Raw genomic sequence first — 21,430 nt, 5'->3', positions numbered from 1 at the left:
CTAGGTAGAGTTGATTGTTTTTACCTCACGTAAGTTGTATTCTTTCCACTGGACTTGCAGTGACAAATCTTACACAGGTCTGAGGTAAAACTAAATTTCTAATGCTGTTCAGCATCACACACCAGAATTTTTTTTAATCGTTACTAGGTAATTACATGTGATTGTCATAATTAAATTTTAAAAAAATTAATCTAATAATGATTTCCTACAACTGTACAAATTTGAAAATAGATTTGTTATGTGCACTGTCTGTCATGTTTTCATGATTGGGAGCTGCAAGTTTAAATATCCAGACTCCTCAGGAGCAGCTTGATTTTTGTTTAGCTGTGAGTCTTAACTTTCTCTCTCTTTATAACACAGAATGATAATTTTTGGTGACTACTTGAGGTTTCTAAAAAAGAAGCTGCCTGCTAGAGCAAATGCTCTAGTTGCAAGTAAATTGTTTTATCCCACAATCACAGGGTATTTCCTTGTGAAGTCTAACAATATTGTATTCATCTTTAAGTTCACAGCCAAAAGTCAGCAGGTCCCAAGCGCTTCTGTTTCTTGCTTCACTTGTAGACAGATAACATAATATGACTCCTCAAGTTCTAGCATAAATGTCAAAAGTAATGTCTGTTAGGATCACCATCCTACTTGCGACTGGTGTGACCTCTGGGGAGCCACTGCTTTGAGAAATTGCCTTAGGGATTTTTTTTGAAGCTTGGCAGTGGACCAGACTTTCAGATATGGATACTTAAGTAGGATGTCTAGATCCCACGCTTCTCTGAGTACATTCTCCATGTGCAGCTTAAATGCCTTTTTCTGTATAGCCATGTGCTCACTTTAAATGGTTCATGAAGGACTGCGAATCTTGGTACATTGCTCATTCAGTCAAGTTCTTGGATCTCCTCTCATGTGTATGCGTTTCCTTCCAATGTAGATAATCTACCTTTATCAGATAATGATGCAGGGTGTATGAAATATTCCAAGCTGTTAGTTTCTTTCATTGTGGAGTTCTTAATAAGTGGTATACCTAGGCTTGTTGTCTTGGTTATGAACACAGGCTGATGCTGAACAAGATAGTACTCATATCCACAGCTGTTCAGGCTTTTTAATCCACTGGCATTCCACATACCAGTGATCTTGAGGTAACAAGGTGAGACACTGAATGCCACAAAACCTAGCTGCCAGTTTTATGGTGCTGAAATATTTCAGAGATGCTAGTGTGCATACATCATCCCTTCCACCATGGTGTTCTGACAGGGCTGTGTGATCTATTAGCACGTAGTAATTGGGAAGCCCTGGCAGCTCAGTCATCGGTTGATTATACAAAGTCTATCATCTTAGGAGAATCTGAAATTTCAGAGATTTTCTTTTTAACGGGGACCATACTGTAGTAAAAACATGGTTACTGCTGCTGACGCTTCAGATCAGATTTACTGAGTTTCCCCATAAAAAATGAGATGTTTCCACATATAGACTCATGAACATACACAGATTTGTGTGTAAGCTTTCCTCTCCTGGCCATGAACCTTTCAGTCTCTTAATTCTGCTGCCTCTGTTCTAACCAAATTTTGTGTTGGGCCATCCTGAGCCAAACCCTATGAGAATTCTCAGAAAGACTCTTGTTCCCAGTAGTATCTCTCTACCAATCAGATTCCATTCTTCAGTGTAGTAGAGATCTGTACCTTTAAGTATTTTTTTTTTAAAAAGACATTTTCATTCATCTACATGACAGGTTAGGAGAGGGAGAAATTCCTCTAGCAAAATTTTTCTTCCTTTCATCTGATTTACTTGTCTAAAACATTCCTGACCCGCTTCCTTGGCACTTAGCAGTTAATGCTAACTATTCAGAGAAACATGAAACTTCTTACAAGCTCTTCGTGGTGTTTGCTATGAACTATAGATCAGATTAAAACTGGGATTTGAGTAGTAATTAATTAAATGTCTTAGCCAGCAATGGGATCATTTGAGAGTTCAAAGACAGCTATTTAACTTCTACATTTATCAGAAAAAGATACTTTTAAATTTACTTAACACACATCTTGGAATCCTGAAGTAGTTTAAGTCCAAGCTTTGTACTGACATGTAATGTAGCATCAAAAGGAACAGTCTCTAAGAAATGTAAATTGTTCAGAATTTGGAAAAAAAAAAAACCAACAAAAAAACAAACCCCAACATACTCCTGAATATTTTAAAGCTGTTGTATCCAATGCAAAGTCTGATGGAAACAAGCATCTGAGGGCTCTAGTTTGCACACTTAATATATAAACAGCAAACAAAGATCATAAGCAACCAAAACACCATCCTCTGCTGAAAGTTGTTTTTATATTTATATCCAGTGGTGCTAATTCTTAACACAATTAATAATACATTGAAGAATTATTTTTGCACATTTCCCAATTTGTGTGTAGGGATACTGTACAGATGTTAAAAATCCTAAATGGAAACATAAAGAGGGGATATAAACTATTCTTGAGATTTGTAATCCACTTATGTGACTGTAGGTTTGTTGTTTACATTTAATTTTCTGGGTTGTTTTGGGTTGGGTTTTTTTTTTTGTTTTGGGGGTGGATTCCCCCCCTACCCCCCCAATAAAATGGCATAAAGTTAAGTTGAGATACTACTGGTAAGCTGAACTCAGCCTCTTCTTCAGAATGGAAGCATGGAAGCTGTACAGTTCACAGTTGGGAGACCCCAGCTGGTTTGTGGTTGCTCAGTGTTCCGGGCAACATGCAGAATAGATTCGATAATTTTGTAGTAGTGGAAGAAGAACTGGGCAGGGTTATCTCTGAACCACCTCAGACTTGTACATGTGCAAGACCCTTGGGTCAATAGTCCACTGGCAGTCTGTCCATCTTCTTGTCTGTACTCTTGTTGCTGTGCTTGGATGGCACTGCATGATGGTACAGGGAGGGCTAATGGAGGGAAATGCACAGATTTTCCATTGCTTCCATGGCTGTACTTAAGAATTTGACAGATTTTGTACTTAAAGTTTCTGTACGGTGAACCAAATCTGCATGCTAGAATGTTTCATCTGGTGTGAGGTACTTATGGCTGACTAGCATGTTTGAAGGATTTACAGCACTTTGCTTACTTTTGGGTAACAGAAAAGTCAGACAGGGTGACTCTTAATGATTTGAGAGTACTAGTCCTGTATTTACTTAGCTGTGTTCCAGTTCAGACCTGTAACCTCTTTAAGTCTATTTTGTGCCAGAATATTCAACTATTCAAAGCAGTTTCGGATTGTTCTCTAGTTTTTAAACTCAAAACTAAGCACACAGAACAGAAAAAAAATCATGTAAGAGTTAGTGCTTTTTAATTTTTGCAATTTATTGTGGTAACTGCATTAAATAATTCCACATGAATTGCCAAGTGTGCTTCATTGTCCTAGTCAGTAGTGAGAGCTTATGAGAAATCACAGCATGAAAGAGGTTGAGAAGCTGTCGGTTGGCTGTATTTTCCTTAGATGTGGTTATTTTTTTCATAAATGTTGTTTTTAAATATCTGTACACAGACATTCAGCCTCATGCGTAGCAGCTTTTTTCAGCATGGGTTTTACACATCATAAACTTCAGCAAACTTCTAACAGTTTGCCCATAGAGAAATTCTTCGGCAAGGGGAATTGCTTTCTTTTTTCCCTAGCCTGATGACTTGTCCTGAAAAGGAGTATTTTGGTCTTTTGCATGTGCTGTTTTTAAAATCAACATTAGACAAGTAATAGTACCTATTCCTTAAAAAGTTGTCCTTTAATTATTAGCTAAGATGTATTAAACCTATCATGTAACCTCCAGTGTGTAAGTATTTTAACTGATGGAAACTTGGCAGTGTGTCCCATAATGAAGGCTTTTTCCAACCAGACTACTTTTCTTGCCATTATAAACTGATGAATTCATTGCCATCATGGGTACAATTTCTGAATAATGCTTTTTCTAGAATGGTATTGCTTAGAAAAGCTTCCTGGTTCAGAAGCTTCATGATCATGATGCCATTTTAAGTATATTTTTAAAATGTGTGGTAGAGTTGATGTTGAAATGCGTTGGGCTCTCCATGGCTCTTCTGATTCTGGAATGAAAATCTGCCTGTTCCTAAATAGTAATGGTCCAATTTTCTTATTATCAAATTATGGGCTGGAATAGCTATTCAGAAATTTCTGCTTAATATAAATGTTTTGCTAAATGAGCATTAAATCCTTTGAAAGTAGAACCACTACTTTACTTTCTTGGCTTGGTGGATGGCAGAAATATTTACTCCTAAAGCTTTTCATAAGAAACAGAATTAATTGTGTTCATTTTCAGCGCTGGGTAACAGCCCAGTAGCCATACTCTACCTCAGGTTGGTCTAACTTGTGTAATGGGTGTGGGAGCTGCACAAAAAACTCCAATAAAGGATCATAAAAATGTGCCCCCCATGGCTTCATTTCTTCTCCTTGATCTGTAATGTCAAGGAGAGCTTTAAAAAGCCATGACAAGCAGAGGTAGGAAAAAGTGGTTTGGATAAAATAAGCTGGATTCAAATAAACTCTTCAGCTTTTAAAACGTTCCAGAGGGAAATCACTGTATTCAGTATTCTGTGGTTTTATCCATTGCCAGTGTTGGTAGTACTGAAATAACATGGAAGACATTATTCTCACAGCAGTATTTTTAACTCAAATGGATTTTTTTACTTCCTGACTGTATATAAAAATCTGCTCAAGTTTGTGCTTTTTTCTGGGAAGCAAAAAGAGATTTTTTTCAACAACTTTAATTACCTATTTTGTATGTATTTCCTATTTCTTATTGTTGAGTATATATTTTACGTGATTTCTGTTAGCAATAAAGCATAATATCTAAAATATTACATATGTGTTAAAACATGTAGAGGTGTGTATATAGGAGACAATTCAAAGGCTGAGATTTTTAGTCTCTAACTTGTGATTCGCTTGACTTCCTACTGTATGTTTTGCATCCATTTTTGTTGATTATTGAAAAGAAATAATTAAAATGGGCTGGTGGCTGCAGCATGAAAGCAAATCAATATATCAGATTTAAAAATACAGGATGTGCACCTTGAGATAGCAAGAAGCAGCAGGGTTCATGGATGCCTGGAGACCATGTAACAGTTCTGGGATCAAAAATAATATAGTCACTTCAGTGAAGCACTCCATTTGAGTTCATTAACCCTGTAAGAAGGTAAAACTTGCTTCACCCAGTTCTTCTGTGCATAACTGATGTCAATGAAGCATGCTAAGTTGTGCTCATGCAACTGCAAGCAGGAATTTGTTCCTACCACCTAGCCTTAAACTTAGATACCTTTTCCTGCAGAATTGTTGTATTCTCTAAAGATGTTCTAAATGGAAAGTTCTAGCCCATATTTATTATGAATGTTTATTCCTAAACTTTAGTTCAGTGAATACCTCAGAGATCAGAAATAAAGTTATGTTCTTCCCATCATTGATGAGGAAGGAGTTATATTCTGATTTTTAAGGGGCTATGCCCTTGCTTATTGAAATGTGAAAAGCATAACCAGATCTGCTACACATGTAGAAATTCCATAGTCTTAACATTTCCTCATGTGTGCCTGTGTGAAGAGGCCTGACGTATTCCACAGACTACAGCTCTGATTGAAAGGCTGTTTCCTCCTTGTACCACCAAGAGGAGTAAATGATTCTTCATAGTATAGTTAGATCATCAAGTAGAAATGGATGAACTGGTAATTGCATGATATATGTTCAAGGCAAGTATTGCTGGTAGGTCCCTACCATTCTTGCTCTGAATGGAATGCATGGTAGTTGCCTCTCAAGTATCTAACACCGTAATAGTGTAAGTCTTCAAATTAGTATGAAGAGTTTGTGGAGCCATAAACATGTATTCAAAACAGCATAAAAAGAACTGTATTTGATCTTGAGCTATGAATGGCATGTTATATTTCTATCAAGAAAACTGTTACAAATGTAAATGTAAAATGAAAGAAGATAATGCCATTGGTTGATGCTGTAACTGTAGAGCCAGTTTAGTTTTGCAGAACCAATACCATTAGTATTAGCAGTACTTTTGCCATGTGGTACAAGACCAGTCAAAGCCCTTATGTAATGTCTTGTCCTTTTCTCTCCCTTTCCTTATTACTTATCTCTCCACAGTGCTGCATACCCAAGGTCCCATCGATGGCAGTCTGTATGCGAAAGTGAGAAAGAAGAGCTCTTCAGACAGCAGCATCCCTGGTGTTGCTCAGGGTGTTCCTGTGGCTGGCAGTCCTGATCACAGTGATCATACCCTGTCTGTCAGCAGTGATTCAGGACACTCAACAGCTTCCATCAGGACAGACAAGACTGAGGAGCGCCTTGTGCCAGGAGCCAAACGGGATCTGAGCCCACAAGAGAAGGCAGAACTGGACCAGCTACTTAGTGGTCTGGAGGATTCTGTCAGCACCACCACGGGTATGACTGATGCCCGAAGCAAGTACAGTGGGACTCGCCACATAGTGCCAGCTCAAGTTCATGTGAATGGAGACACCAAACTGAAGGACAGGGAGACTGATATTCTGGATGACGAAATGCCTAGTCATGACCTTCACAGCGTGGACAGCATTGGGACTTTGTCTTCCTCAGAAGGGCAGCACTCCACCCACCTAGGGAACTTTAGTTGCCACAAGAGCAGTCAGAACTCACTTCTTTCAGATGGCTTTGGAAGTAACACTGGGGAGGAACATCAAAATGCTTTTGCCCCAGACCTAGGAATTGGCGTGGATCCCCTCTATGAGAGATCATTTGGAAGCACTGAGCCAAAGTCAACTCAGCAATTGCAACGGAACCCTTCTGTCTCATCCCAGCCTCAAGCCTATGGTCCAAGTAACTACTCTACTCAGACCTGGGTACGCCAGCAGCAGATGGTCACTGCTCACCAATATGGTTTTGCCCCAGAGAATGAAATTAGGGTTGGCATTCATAACACTGTGGAGAATTCAGGCAGTGTCCAGAGCCAGTCCCGGGTCCCAGATACCCCGACACGTGGATCCAGCAGCAGAGATGCTGTGCAGAGGGGGCTAGGAAGCGTGCCAGGTGCTGTTGAAACTGCAGAACATGCCAGTGCCCAGAGCTTTAAGTCAAGGCCAGTGCCTCAGAGGGACACAAATGGCCTGGATCTAGGGCGGAATGCAGGAGACTTGCCAGCTTCTCCAACTATGGATATTGATCAGTCTATTGAACAACTGAACAGGTTGATCTTGGAGTTAGACCCTACATTTGAACCTATCCCGACCCGCATTAACACTGTCACCAGGGACAGAAATCAAGTAAATGGCTTCACCAGCCTTGATGTAGATGTGGAAGGGCTTAGCAGGAGTCCTGGTTTCCATGACAAATTAGAGGTCACAAACAGGAATCCCCCCCGGCATGGTAAGCTGTTTTAATGCTTTCAGAATATAATGCTTTTCCTTGCACTTTTGTGTTCTTGATATGGTACAGCAGGACCTCAGGTCATGACTTACAACTTTCAGGATGATTACTAAGGGATTATTTCTGATACCCTCTTTACATAACAATCCAAGGAGTTATGGAATCAAACTGATATAAGTGAGTTTTGCAGGTTTTTTTTTTTTTGCTTGAAAAAAGTACTGTTCAGCAAATTCTTACCTGTTATAGATCATCAGTTGGGATTTTTTGCTGCTGTAAGTGATAACAAAGTAATTCCTTACACTGAGGCATTTTTAGAAGGCGTCTGTAGTGAAATGGTTTATGATTTATGATTGCTTTTTATTATTTTTTTTTATGATTTCCACTTAAAGTAGGAGAAAAAGCACTGGCAATTTTATCTTCAAATTTAGTGTAATGCTGTGGGCATTAAATTTCTATGCAGGATTTTCATAAATAAAGTAATCTTTGCCAGTAAAGTATTCTAAAACATACTCTTTCTGAAACTTCTCTTTTTAGAAATTCAGAAGTCACAGTGCTTGCTTATTTCTGGCTCTAATATGATTGCAGAAAAAAAACCACCTGGTGGAATGAAATAGGTGACACTTGCTGACTATATTGCCTAAATAATGTTACTAGAACTAGCAGCTTTGCAAAAGGATGAGTAGTCCTTCTCTGCTTCAGTCCACTGAAACCTTTCATTAATGCTGTAGCTAAAATTTGTGACAAACAAGCTCTTGCTGGTCTTGCTGTCATGTTTGAAAATTCTGTGTGGTCTAATTCCTCTGGCAGGACATACCTTCTTCCCTTCCCTCCCTTCCCTTTTCGTCTTCTCCCTTGTCCTACCTCCAGTCTTGGTGCAGTGAAAGACTTGCTTGTGTCTCCAGGATTTGATTCAGTTATCAGCCAACATGCCAGAACATGTGTCCACGGCCTCATTGGACACAAATGGGCCGCTTCAGCTCAAGCGCAGTTGGATATGCCAAACCATTCGATGATGACTGTGCTGAACTAGTGTGTGGCTTCATTAATGTGCAGGCCTATGTGATCAAGGATGGTGATTCTTGTAGAGAGGGTGAAATCAGTTCTGTGTTTAGGAGAGTAACTGAGGGCTAAAGAAGTCCAGAAATTCGTGATGAATATATGTGAGCTGCTTCACTGTTTGTTTTTAATACATGGTATGCATTTTCTGGCCTTTATAGGATTAAATTCATTAGTTTGTAATTCTCTTGAATCTTTCCAAATGATTAGCGGAAGGACAAATTGAAAATGAGTTTTTTCCAGCAGGAGAAAACTCTTCTGTCTGGTGTACAGTAAAGCTAGTGAAGGGGATAAATGGGTCATTTAGAATAAGCCACCTTTTACAATTCTGTGTTTAAAGGTACAAATCATAGATTCTGATCATCTACGAAAGGAAGTAGGAGTCATGGTCAATTCCTTTCCATTTGTAAAGTTGGGTAAAGTAGGTAAACTTCCTGCCCTAATAAAGACTGGTGAGAATATGAGTCCTTGGGGCACATTCTGGAAGAGGATTTGTTTTAAAGATAGTGATGAATTTGGCATTAAATATGAATATACAGACAGCATTTAGAATCCTGGGTAATTTGTGGGGGGCAACAGGACATAGTATGAAAGAGGAAAGAGTTTAGGAGTCAGGAAGCTCCTTCACTTTTTGTCATGCCCTTGCCTTTGGCAAGGTGTTTCTCTCTCCTTCATCAGTCTTAGCAAGGGAAAAGGAGGGCTAATGTCTCTTCCATTTGTTTTTTTAAACCTGTCTCTCAGAAATACTGAACATCCTTACAGGATGTTTACATCATACTTCAAACTTACATCATAGCTTCAAACATAAGTTTATGCATACTGATTCCTAATCCACTTCCAATTTAAGTCATCCTCTTTGATGGATTTAATTAGACATAGGGTACACGTCTCTGAAAGAAGGTGGTAATAACAATCTGTATGTTGAAAGTGGCATGTAAGTGCTAATTGCTATGAACAGCTGCTCTGTTTCTGACATTGAATTTTTTCCCCATGCGCTCTATCTCTGCTCCAAAGCAACACCCATATTCCTACTGAAATCACAGAATTGCAGAGTAGTTGAGGTTGGAAAGGACCTCTGAAGATCATCTGGTCCAGCCCTCCTGCTCAGGCAGGACCACCTAGAGCCAGTTGCCCAGGACCATGTCCAGATGGCATGTGACTATCTCTTATCTACAACCACTTTTCTGGACAACCTCTGCCAGTGCTCAGTCACCCTTGCAGCAAAGAAGTTGTTTCCTGATGTTCAGAGGAAAGGTCCTGTGTTTCAGTCTGTGCCCATTGCCTCTGATCCTGTCACTGGGCGCCATGGAAGAGAGCCTGGCTCCCTCTTTGCACCCTCCCTTTAGGTATTTATATACATCGGTGAATCCCCAATACACTTTCATTTAATCAAGAACTTACAGGAGGAGTGTTATCCAGTATTTTGTGGACAGTTCTGCACTCCACCAAATCATGAGTACTTCTGCATGATGATTTATTTCAGCATGCTAGGTATACCTTGTCTGGCAAAAGGCTAATTATTTAAGGGACAGTCAGGGAGTGAATCAACTCTTATTTGGGTCTTCAAGTTTCTTCCTAAATTTTTGCTTGAAGTACTTACTCCTTTCACACTTTTACTGTCCTGAAGTCAGATTCTGTTGAAGTTCTCACAAAGCCTTTCATTGACATTAGAGACGTGAGGAAGGAGGCAAGTAAAGGGTTACTCTTGCATTTTTAGGCCCAAAATAAATGAATGAACTATATCTAGAGTTTAAGCACTGCAGAGAGCCTAAAATGTGTGGAATCCAGGATATAGGATGCAAGACTGGAGGCTTCCGTGGCTTCCAGTCTTGGCTAACGTCATTGAGATTTATGGGCCTCATTCAAGTCCTAGTTATAGTGACTTAGGATATTTATGTTTAGGAAAATGTCCTTTGAAAGTTTAATCCTTAAAGTCCTTTCTCTTTGTTTTACCTTCTATTTTCAGGGCCTTATGCTGCCATTGTTGTTTAGGTTGGTTAGCATCTTCTAGCCTTTGTAGTCTCTTTGAAACAGCATGCCAGTATAGAACTGTTGTGGATATTCTCAGCTGAAATGTGTTTGTGGTGGTCCTTTTTGAGAGGTTATAGTTCATTTCATCAAAGGCAGGAAAACTGAATGGGTGCTTTTGCTTTCCTCCAGCTCCTAATTTGGTTGTGTGTGGGGAGGCATCAATTAGTTCATATTTCTGCGGGTGTAAGCTAAAGCACCATCACTTTCAACAATTGCTACTTCAGAGGATGGCATCTTCTGGTAGAAGAGGGAGAGAGTAGGAATAGTAAGGGTTTAGATATTTTAATTTAGTCAGGGCCTTTAGGAGGCTGAGTGCATTTGAGTGCCCTAAAGTTTAAAGGCCTCTGTTTGTGCTTAATGTAGGTAGTGTCTTGAGGAGTTTCTCCTGTGTAACAGTCACGTGCTGTGTTCTTGACTGATAAGCAGTAACTTTAGATTAGTGTTGAGTCCCTTGCCTACCCTTTGAGTATATTCATTATGATTAACAGTGCAATTTTATGTTCTGTCTAATGCAATTGAAACGCAGCAGACTGTTCCCGAGAGAGGTGGCCTTATGCCGTCTGTATGATCTTTGGACATGCATTACTCCATTCATCTCTGCATCAGATCTGGTAACTCTGCAGTGGTGGGGTTAATTGGGTTAGCTTGTTTATTCCATGGTTTGAAGGCTTTCTTATGGGTTAGTTATCTGTCAGATCAAAGTGTTAAACTTGCGATGTGGACAGGTAATCACTAAATGCCATGGGCAGAAAGAGTGGTGAGGGCATGTGGCTGAAGGTGGAGGGCAAGCAGAATGGCCATTTTAGCAGTCTTTAAAGCAGATAGAACAGGTTTATTCTGAAACTGCATACATATATCTTGGTGATAGAACCTGATCTGTAGGAACTTCATTGTGAGGAACACAGTTATTCCACTGTGTTACCAAGCACCATTGGGAAACTATAATTAATACGAGGCAGAGCTATCAGAAAGGTAAATTCAGTATTTTAGGGCATTAGCTACAAGGCTAAGGTCGGACATGTTAGGATTCACCTGTCACTTTCTGCATGTGCTTCAGCATGTGATACTAGTGTAAGTAACATAAGAATAACATTTAATTAAAAGATTTTTTGAAAGGATTATTTCTTCGTATAACTTTAACATAATAGGTTTTTTTTAATTTGTCTTTATGTCAAGTGCTAAAATGTTCTGTTTCTGACTTTTGCAAGTATCATTGAGTTTATACTAGTAACAGCTTGATTTTAAACCTATCCATGGTTCCAAAAGGTAAAACACCAGTTACGTGTAGCATGCTGCCACCTCTGCTTGAGATTAGGAAGTCACCAGCACATACTGATCTTCCAAATGCTGTAGGATTTATTTATTTACATATCTGGACTTGCCCCACTGCTGTATACAGAACCATTTATGCATGATGTGCACAAAACAACAAGGGGAAAAAGCAGTTTGAATGAATGTTAAGTATGAGGAAGACCTGGAATGTTTTTCGCTTGATACATCATCTGATGGAAAGGGAGCAATATAGCTGCAAGGAGAAATTGTGAATTGGGATAGTCAGATGGAGGCAACAGGAGTATATTGTCATGTCTCATCTGAATCCAGATGATGGTCATAGTTCTGAGCATAAACCACACGTTCTGATATGTTCTTTCAAACTCTGCATAGCACTTCAAAGGAGTAAATCCAGAAGTGTAGTACAAACATCTGCTAGACAGACAATTGACTACTGGAAGAATAACCTATTGTTTGCAGAAGCCCCTACCACCTCCCAAGTCTCAGGTGTATGAGAAAATAGGTAGATAAACTGAAACAGCAAAATCAGTCTTTTTTGACTGAGGAGCAATCCTAAGGTTTGAGAAACAAGGAAATACTCTTTATTAGCTCCCTTCCTTTTTCAAAGGTGCTTGACAATTCACTTGTCTTTGGAGACCATAGGTATGCAATATCTATGTGAGGAGAGGTAGAGAAAGTGGCCTTAGGGTATGCAGGTCTGTCAAATGCTCTGGAGTTTCAGTGTAGAAACCCAAGCCCTTAAAAAGTCTGTTGTCTGTTCCCAGTACTCCTACTGGGAATTAGTGCTTCTGTGCAAGGATTAATAAATAACAAGAAATATCCTCTCTACGCACTGGCATAAATGGCAAATGTTACAGTTTAAAAAACAAACAAACAAAAAACAAAACAAACCACCACAACCCAAAAAAAACAACCAGATAAAAACATTTTGCTTGGTTAAAGTCAAAAGTCTATTCCTGCATGTGTGGGAAAAACTAATGTATAATGTAACGGAAAGTTCCTCTTCAGACTTTAACATTGCTTTCCCTCCACAGTGAACAGCTGAAGTGTAAGTTTAGTCTGACTCTGTTCCCCTGCACATGCACACACATGAAGTAAAGCTGAAGTAGTCAGCATACTTGCAGTGAAAGGCTGTGAACGTGTGCTATACTAGAAAGAAAATAAAACCTTATATTATAACTAATCCCTTAAAATAACAAAATATGTTGTTGTTCATTGCCAGTTTGTGGTAAAAGAGCACAGGCTTGCTGGGTGTGGTTTATCTTACCTTGGAAGTATACTCATGGAATTAGGATAAGCAGGAGATTCTCCAAAGCAATTAATGAGTTGTTGAAACTACTGCAGCATAGGAGGTGCAATTGATAGCACAAAGAAATGCTGGCTGCCATGGGGATGAGGAAATAGCCATGAATAAAGGATAACCAAAACAAGCAGTTGTTCACCGATGAGCAATGGTCGGTCTTACACAGACAGGTTTTACAGGGAACTCTATACCCTGTGACTTAAACAGTCCTTGACCTAACAAGTATATCAAGAGAATCAATTGGCCTGTGATGGAGGGAGTTGGCAGATCAGGGCTGAATGGCTCTGAGCTTGAGTGGACGAATGTGGTATTCTTAGTGAGAGGGAGCAAACAGCGCCGGAGATGAATGAGATTGACGTGCCTAACTTGAGGGTTGCATTATGAGAGGGTGGTGGGGTTATCTGGTTTCTTGTATGAGCATGAAGTAAATGTATTTCTTAAGAAGGCATGTGCATGTTTCCAGTGCCCTGCAAAGCTGGAATAATGAGCTTAATGAAATGTGTGTGTCAGCTGGGATGTACAGTATGGTCCATTCTTATTTCTCTTCGCTTGTGTGTTTCTGCACTGATTGACAAATAGGCAGCTACCTCTCCATTCATGTCTCTTCCTAGAGGTTTTTGTACACATATACCCTTCACATAGGTTAACGTGGCACAAACTACTGACTGCCTATGTAGCAGAGTTCTGGATTCTGTCCGAAATGATGTCTTGGGTTAAGTGTTCAGTGTTTTTGAGAATAGGAAGAAGCAGACAATGATCCTTGAACTTCTTTGTGCTAGGATGTGTGTTTATGAACCATGTAGAACAGAAGCTGATGACCTCTTTTCTCCTTCAGTCCTATTTGTGGCGCTTCTCAGAGGTGAATCAGTGCACTGTATATTAAGGTTTTCCAATTTTTTGCTTTTACATGAGCTGAGTTACACAGAGATGAGTTTCTCATAGTAAATGAAAGCTGCCATTTACTGGTAACACAGTGCTGCAGTAGTTCTTAATTTTAAACAACAGGAAAGTCTGTACGTAAGCTTTTCTCTGCAGCCTTATGTTCCCCCTTTACTTCACCCTGTGTATGTTCTTTCATGCCTAATAACACATGACCTCAGTCTACTGTTAAAGATCATTTGTAAGACTTATTTCCTTGAAGCCACCATCTTTTATCACAAATCTTATGCTTATTGGGTAGAGAGGGAAAGCTAAAACAATGTTTTGCTTCTACCTAGAAAACTATGAAAGCAAGAATCTGTTAATAAACGTAGAGAACAAAGTTTTTTACCCATTTTCAGTAAAACCCACACCCCACCTTTTAACTCTTAAAATGTTACAATTTGCATCTTCAGAAAAATGTTAGAAGCAATTGAAAAATTATATGATCAAACTAAGGCAAAGCACATGAACATATGCATTCAATATTTGGGGGCAGCCTGTTTCCATTGCTGTGACCAAGAGATACATATCTATCTAAATTGATCAGTATGAGGAATTAAGGGACTGTATTTTCCATAAGGTTGAAATTATATTGTTGCTTTTAGCTAATTCTAATTCTTCTTCATGCATGAGTTAGTCTGTCTGAAAATATTGTCTTAAAACATCCTTACGTCACTTAATGTGGTGGGGAGAACACAGATATATGGTTCACACAGCCTGACATTCTGTGTGTTTATATAGTTTATCAGCTCAATAAATAACTGAGCGTTAAACAAAGCCATCTTCCCTCCCTCCCTCAAAAAAATCCCAACATGCAGAATGAATAAAAATGAGGTGGCTAAACATCTGATTACAAGTGTCTGGAACATCTTCAGAGATCTTTCCTCTATCAAAAAGAAATCTTTGAAGATAGTCCAAATTAAAGTATCATAAATCATACTACAGTATATCTGCAGACAAAGGAGAGGGGAAGAAATCCTTTTTGCATACTGTACTAAATAATAATTTTTAAAAGCACTGAACTGTTCCAGATGTTGTTCCCATTCCCTCTGTGATATTCTGTGGAAAAGCAAACCCAGTCCCACTGAAATAAGATGTAAAGTGATAGGAGAGCAAAGCTTGACCAAATCCTCATGTGCCTTATCTGCATGTACTAACAATACACTACAAAACCTGTTGTAGTTTCCATCGCACAGGAAAATTTTGGAACCTGACTTGGAGTTAATTTTACAGTGATAAACAGTAAATTAAATGGGCTTTTTAGCTAAACTAAAGTAAAAAACTGAGTTTTAAAGTTAAAACTGGAGTTTTAACTAAATTCATTTTTTAAACTAAACTAAATTTAGTTAAATTAATTTTTATGCTAAAGTTTAAAATGGAATTCTAGTTATATTTAGCAGCAGAGTAATTTTTTATTTAATGTATGTCATGTTCTTATTCCACAAATATTTATTAGTCCTGTAACCGTCTGGATGTGGGCCTGAGTGTAGCATCATTATGACATCTCTGTACGGGTTTGGAGATATCAGTTTGGATTTTGCAACAGGCTTTCTGCCCATGCTTGGCACAGTGTAAAAGGGCTAAGAGACTAAAGTGGCCAGACCTGTGAAGCTGCTTTGTCCTACATGGACGGGTTTAGTGGCCTACTTGGATTTGAGGTAGAGTTTACACCTTTTCATTTGCTTGTTAGACTAACGTGTTATGAGGCTTTCAGACTCCTAGGCTACTACCTATTCTGGATAGGGGGAAAAAGAGTAGTTTGCTTGTGAATCATTGCTAAACAAGAGGGTATTTTTTCAGTAACAAAGAAATTTTTCTGGCTGCAATAGCACTTCCTACTACTTTTTAGAAAGATTAAGGCAGTGAAGCTATCACCAGCACAGCTCAGTTGGCTTTTGTTCTGATTAATCGCTCTGAAAGAGAGTTCCTATAGAGCTGCGAACCTGAACATTTGAGCGTAACAAGATACTCTGTTAGCGCTTGCATCAGAAATCCATAATTTTGTTTCAGCTGGGTATACATTTGCTTGTCCTTTTTCCACCACAATGTTTAGCTTGAGTTTTGTCTTGCTGTCTTTGAAGATGTTATTTTTCCTTTAAATTTGTAACAGGAATTGTAAAGCTGATTCTAAATTCTTACTGTCTTGAAAGCTTTATCATTAAATGCCTTTTGCAAAAATCTTGAACTTTGTTGAAGATAAATGGTGCTAGAGAAGGAAATCACTTTGATTTGGGTAGTGTTATGGTAACATTTAGTATGTGGGGCAGTCCCTGAAGGCTCCTCTGTTAGAAGTTAACTTAAGGACTTTTTTTTTTTTGAAGAATTGTTAAGTCTCCTGTTGGATTGAATCCCCATGTTTCACAGTAATGAGTAGTTGGAGTTATGCAGGTCTTTTTAAACTGCTGTATAGGCAGCAGCATCTGGAATGTCTGCAATGCTAACATAATTCTCCCCAGAGTTTTATTTCAGCCTTCATGACTATGTTGAGGTCTGTGAAAGGGGCACTGGAAAAACAGCCTTGTGGGAGTTTTCACTGTACCTTTGTCAAGAGAACCCTAAGGTTTTTATTGATCTCTGGGTTGAACTGATAGAGCCTCTTTTATGTCACACTAACTTTTCACACATGTTGAGGCTGTGGTGAAAAGCTCAGTTGAAGTGCATCTGCTTTGTCTCTCTATGCTCCTCTGTGTGTGACAAGCTTCTATACTGCAACGATTACCAAGTTGTCTGTCTTCACAGTCTGTTATTTGTTGTGGATATTATTTTTTTAATTAGAGTGTTTATTAAGTTGTATTGTTTGGTTGATTGATTAAACATTCGTCCTAGTAAGTTTTTCTTTTGTTTCTTCAAACCACATGTGGTTTTCTTAAACCATGTGCATGTGGCTTGTGTATATGCTTGTCAGATTTTCCTAAATGCATAGATGTTACCCTTTGCCTCTTGTGAAAGGGATAGTGTTGAAATGAATTCAATATTCAAAAAGTCCTGCTGGGAAATAAATCAAGTTAACTAAGTGAGAAGCTATCTGTGAAATGATAGTTAACCTTGCTTATCCAGAGAAGATGATATTAACTGTTATGCAAGTCGTGATGATTGCAGTGGTTAAAATTAGTTTTGCAAGTTCTGACATCTATATTTCAATTCTATAACAATTCACCACGTTTGCAACCTGTCAATCTCAGCACAGAACTTTTAAGATTAGTATCTTGTAAAAATTGAAAAATCAATTTCTTCCCTTTAGATGGCAGCAATTTTTCCTTTCCAGATTTTCAGTACAATAGACTTTTTCAAACTTGTTAAGACCAATGTGAAATATCAGTTAATAGTATTAGGTTCAAAGCTTGATAGCACATTTTGATTGAGAAAAACAAAACATCATCCATACACAAGCTTTGATCACCCATTTAGTTATAAAATTACAAATAAAATTGATCAATCTAACTCATTTTCATTAAGTGTTGAAGGTGATGGAGATCTTTGCTAATTTCCAAAAGGTACTCTAAATGAAAAGGTGTTTGGTCTTACATTTAAATGTGAAAAATTTACAATTAATGGCTCCAGTTTGAAGTTAATTCTTGGTGATTTTTTTATGATCTGGCATTGTCTAAACTGCTGTTGACTGAAGGTAGGATTGTCAAATAAAACTGCTTTATAAGGTCATTATCCCACTGTGTTAAGCATTGGTGCAGCCTCACCTTGAGTACTGTGTGTGGTTCCGGGCTCCACAATTTAAAAAGGATGTTAAGGTCCTTGGATGTGTCCAGAGGATGGCAACAAAGCAATGAAAGGGCTGGAAAGAATGTCCTATGAGGAACAGCTAAGTTCTCCAAGCCTGTCAAGTTTGGAGAGAAGGAGGCTGAGGGGTGACCTCACTGCTCTCTACAGCTTCCCTAGAGGGGAAGTGAAGAGGGAGGTGCTGATCCCCCTGGTACCCCGTGCCAGGATACATGGGAATGGCTCAAAGCTGCGTCCATAGAAGCAATTCAGACTTGACATTAGGAAGCATTTTTTTACTGAGAGGGTGGTCAAACACTGGAACAGACTTCCTAGAGAGGTGTTCAATGCCCCTTGCCTGCCAGTGTTTACAAGCCATTTGGACAGTGCCCTTAACAACATGCTTTAACTTTTGGTCAGCCTCGAAGCGGTCAGGAAGTTGGATTCAATGATCCCTGTAGGTTCCTTCCAACTGAAATAATCTGTTCTATTCTATTCTGATTCCTTAATTCTAGAGGAGGAGAAAAAAATATTATTTTGATAATTAGAAGTACATTATGGAGCCTGCAGGCTATCCAAGGATAAGTAACTGCTAAACATGGTTTTTACTTATTTGTAGTGGTAACCAGGGTAACATGGGAATCTAGATACTCTAAGGCATTTTTACCCTGTTGTGGTTCAGTGTATCATAATCTTTCCCCCTTGCTGAAACCAGTTTGAATAAGTTTATATATAAGGTTTATTTAAGTCTTTTGTTCAAAAGCAAAAAAGCCCACCTCTATTAAGAAAAACATTGCAGAGGAATAGAAGGGCAGTTGAGTGCCCTGAAGTAATAGTCAAATCTTTAAAGGTCGCTGCACCTCTTCATGCACAAAGTCATAATGGGATTTAGAGCCCCTTATCGAGGAGAAAACAAGAAGATGCTGAAACTGTTCAAAGGGGTTTCCAGTTTGCCTGTAATTTGCACAGTTGGCTGAGATACAAACTAGGTAGAATTTAAGGGAAGTTCTTCAATGGACTATGCTGGGTTTTGGAAAAGACCGATAGTTCTATTTTACAAATGATAAAGGCTTCCATAATGGGCAGAAGGGCTATTGGTCCAGCTTGTTTTTCCAACTCCATGAGAAAAGCTCTTCCCAGGTAGTCCTACCATGTATGCTGTGCTTGCCCCACTCTCGCATAAAGCTGGTTTTGAGGCTACGACACAAGTCCTGTGAATCAAGTGGAAACATGCAAGCTTCATCTTACTATTTGTTGTGGTAACTGAAAGTAAATGTGGACTTCCTAATGATGTTCCTCATGCACTTGATAAATACAAACATGTATAACACATGAAGAGTTAACATAATAATTTTTGAAGTTTAGCCGAGGCAACTGCTAATATATGAGTTATAACACTGTTGTTGACATGCCACTCCAGACAAGATTTTTAGCTTAGTGTTGTTTTCTTTCTAGGAGTTATAAATACCTCTCAGTAGTACTCCAGGAAAGCTACGCAGCTAAAGAAACCAAACAAAGATTAACCTTTAACCACTGGCCATGCTTCTTTTAGCTGTAGCATTGGCATGGTGATAACCATCTGACAAGATAAATGCCCGATGCTGTTCTGATGCCAATCCATTGGAATGTTATTATTTGTTCTTCAGGGAAAACAAAATAATTTTTGTAGTTCACAAGGGAAAAGAGATAAATGGGAGTATACAAAATGCTTTCGAAGAAATAAATATGTGCTTCTGAGATATTTATGAAGCTCTGCCAAAACTTTAAGCTAAGCTACAAGAACAAAAGCAAATGATGTGACTTTGAGGAAGTGTTAGATCTTTACACTGTAAAATATGTCTTTTAAATTAATAACTCCAAACATCTGTTACATTAAAGGTGGCAGCTCTGAAGTACATTCATGAAACTAAGTAAAAGTCATTTTTTGCTGACTTCTTCTGACTTCTTTTCATTTCTTATATTCAAGTTATTTGCTTTAAGGTTTATTGCAATATACCAGCTCAACTTCTCCTCTCTGTTGTCCAACATCTGCTGGGAATTTGATACATAAAGCACTTCCAGTCTGTTTAAGGAAAATGTTTCATTTCCTTGAGGTACCTGTTTGCAGCTTTCTGAGGACTCTATTAACTTCATAGAAATTACAAGCTTCACAAGTGTATGAATACTGATGACATGAGTGTATGAATATCATTGACGATGAAACCCTTTCATTAGTGTGACAAGTAAAATCTGTGTTAAATTTTAAGGTCTGCTTTGACCCATCCAAAAGGTAGACATTCTCTTTCATAAAGTAGTCTACATGGCTGTGTTAAGTAGGAGAGGCATATTCAAAAAGAAACTGCCTGTGCCTTAATAACTGGGTTACAAATGGAATTAAATTCTTATGTGCCATTCCTGTGGTTCCCATTGCCTCCTGCGGAGGAGCAGTAGAACTGGGAGTGCCTGGTCTCAGATAACTGAGATTCTGCACAGTGATTCCCACTCATTTTTTTTCTTTACAGAAATTGCAAATAAATTCCAATGCAAAAAGTTGATAAATTCTGGAGTAGTATGAACTTTGTCCACATTCCTAAATGTGTTCAATTTCAGTAGAAATCTTTGACTTTTTAGCATCACACGTTTGGAAGATATTTGTGATTTCATATTCTTTTCTGTTCTGGCTTCGAATACCTTGTCTGATGCATCTAGTTTGCTGACGAAGTCTTCAGAAGATAATCTTTCCACCTGAAAGACCACACATAAAGTTTCTAGTCAGGGGAAAAAGGGTTAAGTAGGTGTTTAAAATATGGGTGCTTAGAAGGTATTTTAGTTTTCAAAGTTGTACCATAAAAACAGAATCTCAACTCTGTCTTTTCCACATTGTGCTAGGTATATTTATATTGAGTTGATCAAATAAATAACTGGCTAAATTTGGACCCCAAAATCGGTGGAGTTTTCAGAAGTGACTAGGAGGGTTTTATTTATTTATCGGCTTTAGTAGTAGTTACTATCACACTGGCTTTGATGGTAGCAGAGCTGGATTTTTGGAAGTGTCTGATTTTGTAGCTTTACAAGAGATTTATTAATATTTTTAGGATAAGCCACTACTTGCCAGCAAGTTATTCAGGTTGATACATATGTATGCCAATGCAGAATCACTTGAGTACCATGGATTTTAGTCTGAAATACCTGTCTATATTTTAATTTTTAATAAAAACTGTTCTCCTATACAGAAACCTATTTGTGCATTGATGCTCTGTAATTGTGCTATATAGTAAAAGTGAAATGTCTATAATACAGGCACTTACACTGCATGCCAGATTTTACACCTTGGCTTCTGTCAGCTACTTGAGATTAGGAAATGGATGTGTGTGGAAGGTATACACTATTGTCTTTCTCTACCAAAGTGGCTGGTTCAGCCCTCCTGCTGGTTTAGGTGAAGGGCATGCTTTGAACTCCTACTGCTATGGCTGCATGATCAGAGTGTGTAGATGATGTGCTTAATCAAAACTTACAGTTGGAAATGATCGAAACAGTTTAAATGGCACCAAGCAATGAAAATAAGTTATTTTAGCAAACATGATCTCTTTTAAGAGAAATAGCTCATTCTCAAAGATCTTTTTTCATATATAGACAATAAAAACTCTCAGAGGAGTATCTGAAAAGTTGCTACGCATATGGTTATTTTTGTACCGTCCTGTGACTACACAGTAAGGACTACTGTGGGATCTTTATTGTTGAGTTAGTCTTATGAAGAAGGGTGGAAAAAGCAATTGCTG

The 21,430-nt window shown here is 38.5% G+C and overlaps 1 protein-coding gene across 10 annotated transcripts in view; it reads left to right on the top strand.

Annotated features, from left to right (window-relative positions):
• Positions 1–21,430, top strand: part of TNS3 (tensin 3) — a 238,425-nt gene that overhangs the window by 159,285 nt on the left and 57,710 nt on the right. For all 10 annotated transcript variants that reach the window (XM_075083811.1, XM_075083812.1, XM_075083809.1 and 7 more), the window contains one exon: positions 6,101–7,354. In XM_075083811.1, the coding sequence (XP_074939912.1) occupies positions 6,101–7,354 (1,254 nt within the window). The remainder of the gene's footprint in view (positions 1–6,100; positions 7,355–21,430) is intronic.

This window comes from Phalacrocorax aristotelis, chromosome 2 (genome assembly GCF_949628215.1).
Source record: "Phalacrocorax aristotelis chromosome 2, bGulAri2.1, whole genome shotgun sequence".
NCBI lineage: Eukaryota > Metazoa > Chordata > Aves > Suliformes > Phalacrocoracidae > Phalacrocorax > Phalacrocorax aristotelis.
The sequence above is the reverse complement of the archived record's forward strand: the minus strand, read 5'-3'. Positions and strand labels throughout refer to the sequence as shown.